Here is a 14,713-nt window from a genome sequence, read left to right on the forward strand (position 1 = left end):
CCCCTGGACCGGATGAAATTTATCCCAGGACGTTGTGCGAGGCGAGGGAGGAAATTGCCGGCCCCCTAGCTGAGATATTTGAATCATTGACAGCCACAGGAGAGGTGTCTGAAGATTGGAGGGTAGCAAATGTTGTGCCCTTGTTTAAGAAGGGCTGTAGGGATAAGCCTGGGAACTGCAGACCGGTGAGCCTTACTTCTGTAGTGGGTAAGTTGTTAGAAGGTATTCCGAGGGACAGGATCGACAGGCATTTAGACAGGTAAGGGCTAATTAGGGAACGTCGTGCCCGCTTCTTCCACCTCTGCTGGCAAAGCGTTCCAGGCACCCTCTGTGTAAAAAACTTTCCACGCACATCTCCCTTAAACTTTCCCCCTCTCACCTTGAAATCGTGACCCCTTGTAATTGACACCCCCACTCTTGGAAAAAGCTTGTTGCTATCCACCCTGTCCATACCTCTCATAATTTTGTAGACCTCAATCAGGTCCCCCCTCAACCTCCGTCTTTCCAACGAAAACAATCCTAATCTACTCAACCTTTCTTCATAGCTAGCACCCTCTATACTAGGCAACATCCTGGTGAATCTCCTCTGCACCCTCTCTAAAGCATCCACATTCTTCTGGTAATGTTTGCCTCCCACTGATGTCAAGCTCACAGGTCTATAATTCCCTGGATTATCCCTGCTACCCTTCTTAAACAAGACACAACATTAGCAATTCTCCAGTCCTCAGGTACCTCACCCGTGCTCAAGGATGCTGCAAAGATATCTGTTAAGGCCCCAGCTATTTCGTCCCTCGCTTCCCTCAGAAACCTGGGATAGATCCCATCCGGACCTGGGGACCTGTCCACCTTAATGCCTTTTAGAATACCCAAAACTTCCCCCTTCCTTATGCCGACTTGACCTAGAGTATTTAAACATCCATCCTTAGCCTCAACATCCGTCATGTCCCTCTCCTTGGTGAATACCGATGCAAAGTACTCATTAAGAATCTCACCCATTTCCTCTGACTCCACGCATAAATTCCCTCTTTTGTCTTTCAGTGGGCCAATCCTTTCTCTAGTTACCCTCTTGCTCCTTATATACGAATAAAAGGCTTTGGGATTTTCCTTAATACTGTTAGCCAAAGATATTTCATGACCCCTTTTAGTCCTCTTTATTGCACGTTTGAGATTTGTCCTACTTTCCCGATATTCCTCCAAAGCTTCATCAGTTTTAAGTCGCCTAGATCTTATATATGCTTCCTTTTTCATCTTAGCTAGTCTCACAATTCCACCCGTCATCCATGGTTCCCTAATCTTGCCATTTCTATCCCTCATTTTCACAGGGACATGTCTGTCCTGCACTCTAATCAACCTTTCCTTAAAAGACTCCCACATTTCAAATGTGGATTTACCCTTAAAGAGCTGCTCCCAATCCACATTCCCTAGCTCCTGCCGAATTTTGTTATACTTGGCCTTTCCCCAATTTAGCACTCTTTCTTTCGGACCACTCTCGTCCTTGTCCATGAGTATTCTAAAACTTACGGAATTGTGATCGCTATTCCCAAAGTAATCACCAACTGAAACTCCAACCACCTGGCCAGGATCATTCCCCAATACCAGGTCCAGTATGGCCCCTTCCCGAGTTGGACTATTTACATACTGCTCTAAAAAACTCTCCTGGATGCTCCTTACAAATTCTGCTCCATCTACGCCTCCAACACTACATGAGTCCCATTCAATGTTGGGGAAGTTAAAATCTCCCATCACGACCACCCTATTGCTCCTACATTTTTCTATAAACTGTCCACATATTTGTACCTCTACTTCACGCTCGCTTTTGGGAGGCCTGTAGTAAAGTCCCAACAATGTTACTGCACCCTTCCTATTTCTTAGCTCTACCCATATTGCCTCAGTGCTCGAATCCTCCATCGTGCCCTCCTTAATCACAGCTGCGATATCGTCTCTGACCAGTAATGCAACTCCTCCACCCCTTTTACCTCCCTCTCTATCCCTCCTGAAGCATCTATACCCTGGGATATTTAGTTGCCAGTCTTGCCCTTCCCTCAACCAAGTCTCAGTAATACCAATAACATCATATTCCCAGGTACTAATCCAAGCCCTAAATCTGCCTTACCTGCTACACTTCTCGCATTGAAACAAATGCACCTCAGACCACCTGTCCCTTTGCATTCATCATCTCGTCCCTGCCTACTCTTCCCCCGAGTCACATTGAGTTTATTATCTAGTACCTTACTGGCTTTAGTTGCTGCCTCTTTACTGACCTCTAATTTCCTAATCTGGTTCCCATCCCCCTGCCACATTAGTTTAAAACCTCCCCAACAGTGTTAGCAAAAGCACCCCCTAGGTCATTGGTTCCAGTCCTGCCAAGGTGGAGACCATCCGATTTATAATGATCCCACCGCCCCCAGAACCGGTTCCAATGTCCCAGAAATCTGAACCCCTCCCTCCTGCACCATCTCTCAAACCACGTATTCATTCTGACTATTCTTGAATTTCTACTCTGACTGTCTCGTGGCACTGGTAGCAATCCTGAGATTACTACCTTTGAGGTCCTACTTTTTAACTTATCTCCTAACTCCCTAAATTCTGATTGTAGGACCTCATCCCGTTTTGTACCTATATCGTTGGTGCCTATATGCACCACGACAACTGGCTGTTCACCCTCCCCCTTCAGTATGTCCTGCAGCCGATCTGAGACATCTCTGACCCGTGCACTCGGGAGGCAACATACCATTCGGGAGTCTCGTTTCGACGACCGAAACGCCTGTCTACTCCCCTTACGGTTGAATCCCCTATGACTATAGCCCTGCCAGTCTTTTTCCCGCCCTTCTGTGCAGCAGAGCCAGCCACGGTGCCATGATTCTGGCTACTACTGCCTTCCCCTGATGAGTCATCTCCCCAACAGTATCCAAAACGGTATACCTGTTTTGGAGGGAGATGACCGCAGGGGACACTGCCTTCCTGCTCTTTCTCTGCCTTTTGGTCACCCATTCCCTGTCTCCCTCACCAACCCTAATCTGCGGTGTGATCAACTCACTGAACGTGCTATCCACGACCTCCTCAGCATTGCGGATGCTCCAAAGTGAGTCCATCCGCAGCTCCAGAGCCGCCATGCGGTCTAACAGGAGCTGCAGCTGGACACACTTCCCGCACATGAAGGAGTCAGGGGCATCGGCCGTGTCCCTGAACTCCCACATTGAGCACGAGGAGCATAACACGGGTCTGGGATCTCCTGCCATTTTTACACTTTACCTTAACTGATTACAAATATAATATCAAATAATGAATAAGTGAAAGGAATGAGGATTTTACTTACCAATCACAATACTTACCAACACACGAAGAGTTAAATTCCTCCCAGCTAATTGGAGCACGTTCCTTACCAGCCAATCAGGTCACTGCTTTGCTGTGATGTCACTCTTCAAGGTAAGTTTTTAAAGAGGTAAACTTACCTTCCCGACAGACCCCTGGTCACTGCTCCCGCCGAAAATCTGAAGCTATAACTTGCGGATAAAAGAAAAGAAAAGAGAGAGCTTACCTGAGATTCACTCACTCCCTTAGGTTAGAGGAGGTGGAAGGGTGGGGGACACTACAAGTGTCGTGTCTCGGGTTTAGCAACCGCCCAACTTAAATACAGGTAAAAATCAAACACTTACGCACCTACCTGAATCCCAAGCTGCACTCCGGCTCCCTCTCTCTCTCCCGCTCCCGGAAATGAATGCCACTGGAACCTGGGGATAAGTTTAAGCACCTACCTGAATCCTAAGCTGCACTCCGGCTCCCTCTCTCACTCCCGCTCCCGGAAATGAAGGCCGCTGGAACCTGGGGATAAGTTTAAGCACCTACCTGAATCCTAAGCTGCACTCCGGTTGAAAAAATGAAAAATGAAATGAAAATCACTTATTGTCACAAGTAGGCTTCAAATGAAGTTACTGTGAAAAGCCCCTAGTCGCCACATTCCGGCGCCTGTTCGGGGAGGCTGGTACGGGAATTGAATCATGCTGCTGGCCTGCCTTGGTCTGCTTTCAAAGCCAGCGATTTAGCCCTGTGCTAAACAGCTCCTCGGTATAAATCCTGTCCCTGAGAATTCTCGCGAATAATTTACCTACTACTGACGTGAGGCTCACCAGCCTATATTTTCCAGGATTATCCCTGCTACTTTCTGAATCAGCGGTACCAGTTTAGCTATTCCAAACTTCGCTGACAGTTGTGCTGCTGGCTGGGGGACTTCTGCCAAGGTCGGGGGGAGTAGCAGGGGGCGGCCAGGAGGTGGGCTGTAGGGTGGGGGTGGATGGGCACAGAACATCACTGCCACAGCCTGACCACTCCCTGTGTGAAGAAATATCTTCTCATCTCCTCATTAAGGACATTATAAAGACCAGAACTAAGGTATATCATATTGCATAGGCTAGTGGCAGGCTGGAAGCTGAGAAACTTTCATACATAAACAAAGGAATACTAAAAAAATAATTTTAAAAAGCTGAGGTAAATTACAAAAGGAAACTAGCACAGAATATCAAAAAGGATAGAAAACGCTTCTCCAGATGCAATGAAGGGAAGAGATTCACTCAGGTGAATGTTGGCTCCTTGGAATGTGAAACCGGAGAGTTAATAGTGAGGAACACAGAAATGGCAGAGATGTTAAATTAATACTTTGCCTCAGTTTTCACGATGGACACTAATGCCATTCCTATAGGAACGGGCAATTCAGAGGGAATAGAAAGGGTGGAACTTGGAGCAATCAGCATCAACAGGAAAACGGTACTCACCAAACTCTTGGGATTGAGGGCAGAGAAGTCCCCAGGGCGTGATGGCCTACATCGTAGGGTGTTAAAGGAAGTAGGAGCGGAGATAGTGGATCCATTGGTTATAATATTCCAAAATTCCCCGGACACGGGAAAGGTTCCAGTGGATTGGGAAAATGCTAACGTAACCCCCTTATTCAAAAACTATGCAGTCACAAATTAATGTCTTACACCTAAATGACCACAACAATTGGCCAATCTAAAGATTATTAACAACTGATTTTCCCAATTGGCTCCATTGAATCCACCTGTTCACTGACCTGATCCTTCTCAGAACAAAAATAATTATTGAAGTTCCTCATAACCTCCTGGTAGGCTGTCAAAGTTTCCTCAGCTCCTGATCTCGGCTCTGGTTCCCATTGCATATAAAAGGGTGCTGACCTGCTGTTTTTCTGTCCGATCCTGTGAGCCCAAAACTCTTCAGTACTTTTCAAAGTGTGGCTTCCTGAACTCTCCTCACTGTCCTTGCTACAGACCTTTGAGTGTTGATGGGGAAGCGTTGGTTCAATGGCTGTCGACATTTGGCAGCAAAACGTTCCAGGATTTAGAGGGGGATGTAAAAGGGGAGGCGGAGTTGCGCTTCTAGTTCGGGAGAATATCACAGCTGTACTGCGGGAGGACACCAGGGCAGTGAGGCTATATGGGTAGAGATCAGGAATAAGAAGGGTGCAGTCACAATGTTGGGGGTTTACTACAGGCCTCCCAACAGCCAGCGGGAGATAGAGGAGCAGATAGGTAGACAGATTTTGGAAAAGAGTAAAAACAACAGGGTTGTGGTGATGGGAGACTTCAACTTCCCCAATATTGACTGGGACTCACTTAGTGCCAGGGGCTTAGATGGGGCGGAGTTTGTAAGGAGCATCCAGGAGGGCTTCTTAAAACAATATGTAGACAGTCCAACTAGGGAAGGGGCGGTACTGGACCTGGTATTGGGGAATGAGCCCGGCAAGGTGGTAGATGTTTCAGTAGGGGAGCATTTCGGTAACAGTGACCACAATTCAGTAAGTTTTAAAGTACTGGTGGACAAGGATAAGAGTGGTCCTAGGGTGAATGTGCTAAATTGGGGGAAGGCTAATTATAACAATATTAGGCGGGAACTGAAGAACATAGATTGGGGGCGGATGTTTGAGGGCAAATCATCATCTGACATGTGGGAGGCTTTCAAGTGTCAGTTGAAAGGAATTCAGGACCGGCATGTTCCTGTGAGGAAGAAGGATAAATACGGCAATTTTCGGGAACCTTGGATAACGAGAGATATTGTAGGCCTCGTCAAAAAGAAAAAGGAGGCATTTGTCAGGGCTAAAAGGCTGGGAACAGACGAAGCCTGCGTGGAATATAAGGAAAGTAGGAAGGAACTTAAGCAAGGAGTCAGGAGGGCTAGAAGGGTTCACGAAAAGTCATTGGCAAATAGGGTTAAGGAAAATCCCAAGGCTTTTTACACGTACATAAAAAGCAAGAGGGTAGCCAGGGAAAGGGTTGGCCCACTGAAGGATAGGCAAGGGAATCTATGTGAGGAGCCAGAGGAAATGGGCGAGGTACTAAATGAATACTTTGCATCAGTATTCACCAAAGAGAAGAAATTGGTAGATGTTGAGTCTGGAGAAGGGTGTGTAGATCGCCTGGGTCACATTGAGATCCAAAAAGACGAGGTGTTGGGTGTCTTAAAAAATATTAAGGTAGATAAGTCCCCAGGGCCTGATGGGATCTACCCCAGAATACTGAAGGAGGCTGGAGAGGAAATTGCTGAGGCCTTGACAGAAATCTTTGGATCCTCACTGTCTTCAGGGGATGTCCTGGAGGACTGGAGAATAGCCAATGTTGTTCCTCTGTTTAAGAAGGGTAGCAAGGATAATCCCGGGAACTACAGGCCGGTGAGCCTTACTTCAGTGGTAGGGAAATTACTGGAGAGAATTCTTCGAGACAGGATCTACTCCCATTTGGAAGCAAATGGACGTATTAGTGAGAGGCAGCATGGTTTTGTGAAGGGGAGGTCGTGTCTCACTAACTTGATAGAGTTTTTCGAGGAGGTCACTAAGATGATGGATGCAGGTAGGGCAGTGGATGTTGTCTATTTGGACTTCAGTAAGGCCTTTGACAAGGTCTCTCATGGTAGACTAGTACAAAAGGTGAAGTCACACGGGATCAGGGGGGAGCTGGCAAGGTGGATACAGAACTGGCTAGGTCATAGAAGGCAGAGAGTAGCAATGGAAGGATGCTTTTCTAATTGGAGGGCTGTGACCAGTGGTGTTCCACAGGGATCAGTGCTGGGACCTTTGCTCTTTGTAGTATATATAAATGATTTGGAGGAAAATGTAACTGGTCTGATTAGTAAGTTTGCAGACGACACAAAGGTTGGTGGAATTGCGGATAGCGATGAGGACTGTCGGAGGATACAGCAGGATTGAGATTGTTTGGAGACTTGGGCGGAGAGATGGCAGATGGAGTTTAATCCGGACAAATGTGAGGTAATGCATTTTGGAAGGTCTAATGCAGGTAGGGAATATACAGTGAATGGTAGAACCCTCAAGAGTATTGAAAGTCAAAGAGATCTAGGAGTACAGGTCCACAGGTCATTGAAAGGGGCAACACAGGTGGAGAAGGTAGTCAAGAAGGCATACGGCATGCTTGCCTTCATTGGCCGGGGCATTGAGTATAAGAATTGGCAAGTCATGTTGCAGCTGTATAGAACCTTAGTTAGGCCACACTTGGAGTATAGTGTTCAATTCTGGTCGCCACACTACCAGAAGGATGTGGAGGCTTTAGAGAGGGTGCAGAAGAGATTTACCAGAATGTTGCCTGGTATGGAGGGCATTAGCTATGAGGAGCGGTTGAATAAACTCGGTTTGTTCTCACTGGAACGAAGGAGGTTGAGGGGAGACCTGATAGAGGTCTACAAAATTATGAGGGGCATAGACAGAGTGGATAGTCAGAGGCTTTTCCCCAGGGTAGAGGGCTCAATTACTAGGGGGCATAGGTTTAAGGTGAGAGGGGCAAGGTTTAGAGTAGATGTACGAGGCAAGTTTTTTACGCAGAGGGTAGTGCGTGCCTGGAACTCGCTACCGGAGGAGGTGGTGGAAGCAGGGACGATAGTGACATTTAAGGGGCATCTTGACAAATACATGAATAGGATGGGAATAGAGGGATACGGACCCAGGAAGTGTAGAAGATTGTAGTTTAGTCGGGCAGCATGGTCGGCACGGGCTTGGAGGGCCGAAGGGCCTGTTCCTGTGCTGTACATTTCTTTGTTCTTTGTTTGACATTGTGAGCGGTTTGCTCTCCGTTCCTACCAAGGAAGTCTGATTCTTTCTGCTCTGTGCAATGTCGAGCTGCTCCTCGCTCTTCCCTTGTGGGTGACCAGTCTGTATCTTCAGTTTTGTTAAACTGCGGCCTCTCACTTTACCGTACTGCCTTCTGCCTCGAGGAGTTACTGCCTCGAGGAGTTACTGCCTCGAGGAGCGAGTACCGATGGTTAATATTTTGCTTCTTTTGCAAATATTTATTTTGAAGTATCTACCAAGGTTTTGGAAGTATGTCCATGTTCTTCAGACAGACTGTTCTGTCCCATATTCCCTCGGATTCTCTTCGCTTCTTGGCCCAGACATGACTAACACAATCATTAACCCTTTACTCAACAAGGCTGGGAAAAGCCTTTGTGCCCAGCTCCCAGGAGACCTTCTGGAAAAACATTCCAGCTCTCAGCAAAAGCAACAACGAACAGCAGGAGAGAGCTGGCTTCCTCTGTCCCTGGGGGGGGGGGGCTTCCTCTGTCCCTGGGAGGGGGCTTCCTCTGTCCCTGTGGGGGGGGGGGCTTCCTCTGTCCCTGGGAGGGGGCTTCCTCTGTCCCTGGGGGGTGGGGGGGGCTTCCTCTGTCCCTGGGAGGGGGCTTCCTCTGTCCCTGGGGGGGGGGCTTCCTCTGTCCCTGGGGGGGGGGGGGGGGGCTGCCTCTGTCCCTGGGGGGGGGGGCTGACTTCCTCTGTCCCTGGGGGGGGGGGGGGGCTGCCTCTGTCCCTGGGGGGGGGCTGGCTTCCTCTGTCCTTGGGGGGGGGGGCTTCCTCTGTCACCAGGGGAGGGGGGGGGCTTCCTCTGTCACCAGGGGAGGGGGGGGGCTTCCTCTGTCACCAGGGGGGGTGCGTCCTCTGTCACCAGGGGGGGCTTTCTCTGTTACCAGGGGGGGGGCTGGCTTCCTCCATCACCAGAGGGGGGCGGGGGGGGGGGGGGGTGTCTGGCTTCCTCTGTCACCAGAGAGGGGGGGCTGGTTTCCTCTGTCGCCAGTGGGGGGGGGGGGGCTTCCTCTGTCACCAGGGGAGGGGGGGGCTTCCTCTGTCACCAGTGGGGGTGGGCTTCCTCTGTCACCAGGGGAGGGGGGGGCTTCCTCTGTCACCGGGGGGGGGGGGCTTCCTCTGTCACCAGGGGGGGCTTTCTCTGTTACCAGTGGGGGGGGGCTTCCTCTGTCACCAGTGGGGGGAGGGCTTCCTCTGTCCCCGGGGGGGGGGGGGGCTGGATTGCTCTGTCCCTGGGGGGGGGGGCTGGATTGCTCTGTCCCTGGGGGGGGGGGGGCTGGATTGCTCTGTCCCTGGGGGGGGGGGGGGGGGGGGGGGCTGGATTGCTCTGTCCCGGGGGGTCACAGAGAAAGTTCTGCAGACAAAATAATGCAATGAGTGCGGAGGCAGTGAAGGGGCTTCACTTGCTCCATGAAGCTGCTCTCCAGCTGAGTCCAGCTGAAAGGGCAAACACCAACTATTTGACTGCAGAAGCCATCACGACTGCTCAACAAAACTCTTCAATTTCATTCCTTCTCTCCAATTAACTGCCTGCACCATATTCCAAAGGACTTAACTGAATTTTATCTCTGTCAGCATCTTTTCTCCTTGTCTGTGTTTAATGTTTGTGTGTTTTTATTCTGTAATTCTACAGAAGCAGTGTTTTGAAAGGGAAAGTAAGTTGTTTAATACTTGGGGGCGGGGGGGGTTAATCTTGTGATTTGATTTGATTTATTATTGTCACATGTATTAGTATACAGTGAAAAGTATTGTGTCTTGCCTGCTGTACAAACAATGCACACCGTACAACGAAGGAGGTTGAGGGGCGACCTGATAGAGGTCTACAAAATTATGAGGGGCATAGACAGAGTGGATAGTCAGAGGCTTTTCCCCGGGGTAGAGGGGTCAATTACTAGGGGGCATAGGTTTAAGGTGAGAGGGGCAAGGTTTAGAGTAGATGTACGAGGCAAGTTTTTTACGCAGAGGGTAGTGGGTGCCTGGAACTCGCTACCGGAGGAGGTAGTGGAAGCAGGGACGATAGGGACATTTAAGGGGCATCTTGACAAATACATGAATAGGATGGGAATAGAAGGATACGGACCCAGGAAGTGTAGAAGATTGTAGTTTAGTCGGGCAGTATGGTCGGCACGGGCTTGGAGGGCCGAAGGGCCTGTTCCTGTGCTGTACTTTTCTTTGTTCTTTGTTCTACATAGGGAAGGAAGGAGAGACTGCAGAATATAATGTTACAGTTACAGCAAGGTGTAGTTTTAGCGGCATAGAACGAGAGTAACAGATAGAATTACAGAGTATGCTGGGCACAGCTCGCCGAAGTCGCCGCGCTCCGGCGCCACCTTAAGCATCCGATGCAGACAGGCTCGGCCTGTGAGGGTGGATGTTGTGAAGGTGGGTGCTTTGAGTGTGGATGGTGATAGGGGACGGAGGGTCAAGGGAGTCGGAGGGTATCAGAGGGCCAATGTGGGTCAGAGGACCAATGTGGGTCAGAGGGCCAATGGGGGTCAGAGGGCCAAGGGGGTCGGAGTGCCAAGGGGGTCAGAGGGTCAAGGCGTTTGAAGGGCCAAGGGGGTCAGAGGGTCAAGGGGTTGGAGTGTCGAGGGGGTCAGACGGTCAAAGGGTTTGGAGGGTCAAGGGGGTCAGATGGTCAAGGGGGTTCGAGGGTCAAGGGGGTCAGATGGTCAAGGGGGTTGGAGGGTCAAGGGGGTCAGATGGTCAAGGGGGTTGGAAGGTCAAGGGAGTTGGAGGGTCAAGGGGGTCAGATGGTCAAGGGGGTTGGAGGGTCATGGGGGTCAGACGGTCAAGGGGGTTGGAGGGTCAAGGGGGTCAGACGGTCAAGGGGGTTGGAGGGTCAAGGGGGTCAGATGGTCAAGGGGGTTGGAGGGTCAAGGGGGTCAGATGGTCAAGGGGGTTGGAAGGTCAAGGGAGTTGGAGGGTCAAGGGGGTCAGATGGTCAAGGGGGTTGGAGGGTCATGGGGGTCAGACGGTCAAGGGGGTTGGAGGGTCAAGGGGGTCAGACGGTCAAGGGGGTTGGAGGGTCAAGGGGGTCAGACGGTCAAGGGGGTTGGAGGGTCAAGGGGGTCATATGGTCAAGGGGGTTGGAGGGTCAAGGGGGTCAGACGGTCAAGGGGGTTGGAGGGTCAAGGGGTCAGAGAGTATCGTGGTGGCAGGAATGTGGGGTTGGATTACAATTATCAGCCATGATGGGTATTGAATCTTCGAATCGTAGAATCATAGAATTTACAGTGCAGAAGGAGGCCATTCAGCCCATCGAGTCTGCACCGGCCCTTGGAATGAGCACCTTACCCAAGCTCACACTGCCACCCTCTCCCTGTAACCCCCCCTAACCTTTTTGGACACTAAGGGCAATTTATCATGGCCAATCCACCTAACCTGCACATCTTTGGACTGTGGGAGGAAACCGGAGCACCCGGAGGAAACCCACGCACACACGGGGAGGATGTGCAGACTCCGCACAGACAGTGACCCAAGCCGGAATCGAACCTGGGACCCTGGCGCTGTGAAGCAACAGTGCTAACCACTGTGCTACCGTGCAGCCCAAATGATGCAGCAGGACGCCAGGGGCCGAGTGGCCTGTGTTGTGAACAGATTAAATCGAATATTTCTCACCTCATCAGAGCCAGATCGGAAAATGAGAAGATCGAAGGGAATTGCTGCCACCATGTCAATGAGGAACCAGCCCTTGAAGTAATGGATGGCGATTTTACTGGGATGACTAACAACTTCATCATTAATGTTCACGTAGGTGGTGCGGAAGTTGATCAGAATGTCGATGATGAACATGATGTCCACAATCAGATCCACCACGTTCAGTGGATTACAGGAATAGTCACAGTCTCGCTGGTTCACCTCTCCCTGATCATTCAGTAAGAAGGCAGCAGAATAGGGGGTGAAGATGGCCGTGTAAATGACCAGCAGCAGGATCAGCCAATCCCACACCGCCTTGAATGGGCTGTAGTGAAGAATGGTCCATTTGTGGATCCGTGGAGCTTGGAGTTTATATTCAGGCAGCACGTCCGCTCCCAGCGACAGAACCTGTGGGGAAAACAAGTGCATCTCATTCAATGAATAAGAGACAGAATCGCACCAGCCAATCAAAGAGGGTTCATGTCGCCCAATTAAATCAATCAGTGAACCCTAAAAAAAAACCCCGAACCCCGAATCGCAAACCCCAATGAGGGGCACACTGTGAGCTGGTGATATTGTCACTGCGGTAATAATCCCTGGGCCCAGGTTACCACATCTGCTGGAATTAAATTCAATTAATAAATCTGGAATTAAAAGTTAATCTCAGAGATCATAGAAACATAGAAAAGAGAAGCAGGAGGAGGCCATTCGGCCCTTCGAGCCTGCTCCACCATTCATTATCATCATGGCTGATCATCAAGTTCAATACCCTGATCCCGCCTCCCCCCCATATCCCTCGATCCCTTTAGCCCCAAGATCTGGATCGAATTCCTTCTTCAAATTACAAACAACAAAGAACAAAGAACAAAGAAATGTACAGCACAGGAACAGGACCTTCGGCCCTCCAAGCCCGTGCCGACAATGCTGCCCGGCTAAACTACAATCTTCTACACTTCCTGGGTCCGTATCCCTCTATTCCCATCCTATTCATATATTTGTCAAGATGCCTCACCAGGTGATCTCACCAACATTGAGGGCATTTAAAAGTTTATTGGATAAACATATGGATGATAATGGCATAGTGTAGGTTAGATGGCTTTTGTTTCGGTGCAACATCGTGGGCCGAAGGGCCTGTACTGCGCTGTATCGTTCTATGTTCTATGTTCTATGCCCCTTAAATGTCACTATCGTCCCTGCTTCCACCACCACCTCCGGTAGCGAGTTCCAGGCACCCACTACCCTCTGTGTAAAAAACTTGCCTCGTACATCTACTCTAAACCTTGCCCCTCTCAACTTAAACCTATGCCCCCTAGTAATTGACCCCTCTACCCTGGGGAAAAGCCTCTGACTATCCACTCTGTCTATGCCCCTCATAATTTTGTATACCTCTATCAGGTCGCCCCTCAACCTCCTTCGTTCCAGTGAGAACAAACCGAGTTTATTCAATCGCTCCTCATAGCTTATGCCCTCCATACCAGGCAACATTCTGGTAAATCTCTTCTGCACCCTCTCTAAAGCCTCCACATCCTTCTGGTAGTGTGGCGACCAGAATTGAACACTATACTCCAAGTGTGGCCTAACTAAGGTTCTATACAGCTGCAACATGACTTGCCAATTCTTATACTCAATGCCCCGGCCAATGAAGGCAAGCATGCCATATGCCTTCTTGACTACCTTCTCCACCTGTGTTGCCCCTTTCAGTGACCTGTGAACCTGTACGCCTAGATCTCTCTGACTTTCAATACTCTTGTGGGTTCTCGCATTCACTGTATATTCCCTATCTGCATTAGACCTTCCAAAATGCATGACCTCACATTTGTCCGGATTAAACGCTATCTGCCATCTCTCCGCCCAAGTCTCCAAACAATCTAAATCCTGCTGTATCCTCTGACAGTCCTCACCGCTATCCGCAATTCCACCAACCTTTGTGTCGTCTGCAAACTTACTAATCAGCCCAGTTACATTTTCCTACAAATCATTTATATATAGTACGAACAGCAAAGGTCCCAGCACTGATCCCTGTGGAACACCCACTGGTCACAGCCCTCCAATTAGAAAAGCATCCCTCCATTGCTACCCTCTGCCTTCTATGGCCTAGCCAGTTCTGTATCCATCTTGCCAGCTCACCCCTGATCCCGTGTGACTTCACCTTTTGTACCAGTCTGCCATGAGGGACCTTGTCAAAGGCCTTACTGAAGTCCATATAGACAACATCCACTGCCCTACATGCATCAATCATCTTAGTGACCTCCTCGAAAAAGTCTATCAAGTTAGTGAGACACGACCGCCCCTTCACAAAACCGTGCTGCCTCTCACTAATACGTCCATTTGCTTCCAAATGGGAGTAGATCCTGTCTCGAAGAATTCTTTCCAGTAATTTCCCTACCACTGAAGTAAGGCTCACCGGCCTGTAGTTCCCGGGATTATCCTTGCTACCCTTCTTAAACAGAGGAACAACATTGGCTATTCTCCAGTCCTCCGGGACATCCCCTGAAGACAGCGAGGAGCCAAAGATTTCTGTCAAGGCCTCAGCAATTTCCTCTCCAGCCTCCTTCAGTATTCTGGGGTAGATCCCATCAGGCCCTGGGGACTTATCTACCTTAATATTTTTTAAGACTCCCAACACCTCGTCTTTTTGGATCACAATGTGACCCAGGCTATCTACACCCCCTTCTCCAGACTCAACATCTACCAATTCCTTCTCTTTGGTGAATACTGATGCAAAGTGTTCATTTAGTACTTCACCCACAATGTTTTGGCTTCAACTACTTTCTGTGGGAGTGAATTCCACAGATTCACCGCTCTCTGGGTTAAGAAATTTCTCCTCACCTCAGTCCTAAAAGGTTTACCCTTTATCCTCAAACCCTGACCCCTAATTCTGGACTCCCCCACCATCGGGAACATTCTTTCTGAATCTACCCTGTCTAATCCTGTTAGAATTTTGTTAGTTTCTCTGAGATCCCCTCTCACTCTTCTAAACTCCAGTGA

At 49.5% G+C, this 14,713-nt stretch overlaps 1 protein-coding gene across 1 annotated transcript in view; it reads right to left on the reverse strand.

The window, feature by feature from the left end:
- Window positions 1-12,133, reverse strand: part of LOC140385968 (voltage-gated inwardly rectifying potassium channel KCNH2-like) — a gene marked incomplete at its 5' end in the record, with an annotated part of 339,017 nt that extends 326,884 nt beyond the window's left edge. Inside the window, one exon of the mRNA XM_072468612.1 lies at window positions 11,708-12,133. Coding sequence (XP_072324713.1) covers window positions 11,708-12,133 — 426 coding nt within the window. The remainder of the gene's footprint in view (window positions 1-11,707) is intronic.
- Window positions 12,134-14,713: the final 2,580 nt, after the last annotated feature.

Source organism: Scyliorhinus torazame, chromosome 11, assembly GCF_047496885.1.
Source record: "Scyliorhinus torazame isolate Kashiwa2021f chromosome 11, sScyTor2.1, whole genome shotgun sequence".
NCBI classification, from domain to species: domain Eukaryota; kingdom Metazoa; phylum Chordata; class Chondrichthyes; order Carcharhiniformes; family Scyliorhinidae; genus Scyliorhinus; species Scyliorhinus torazame.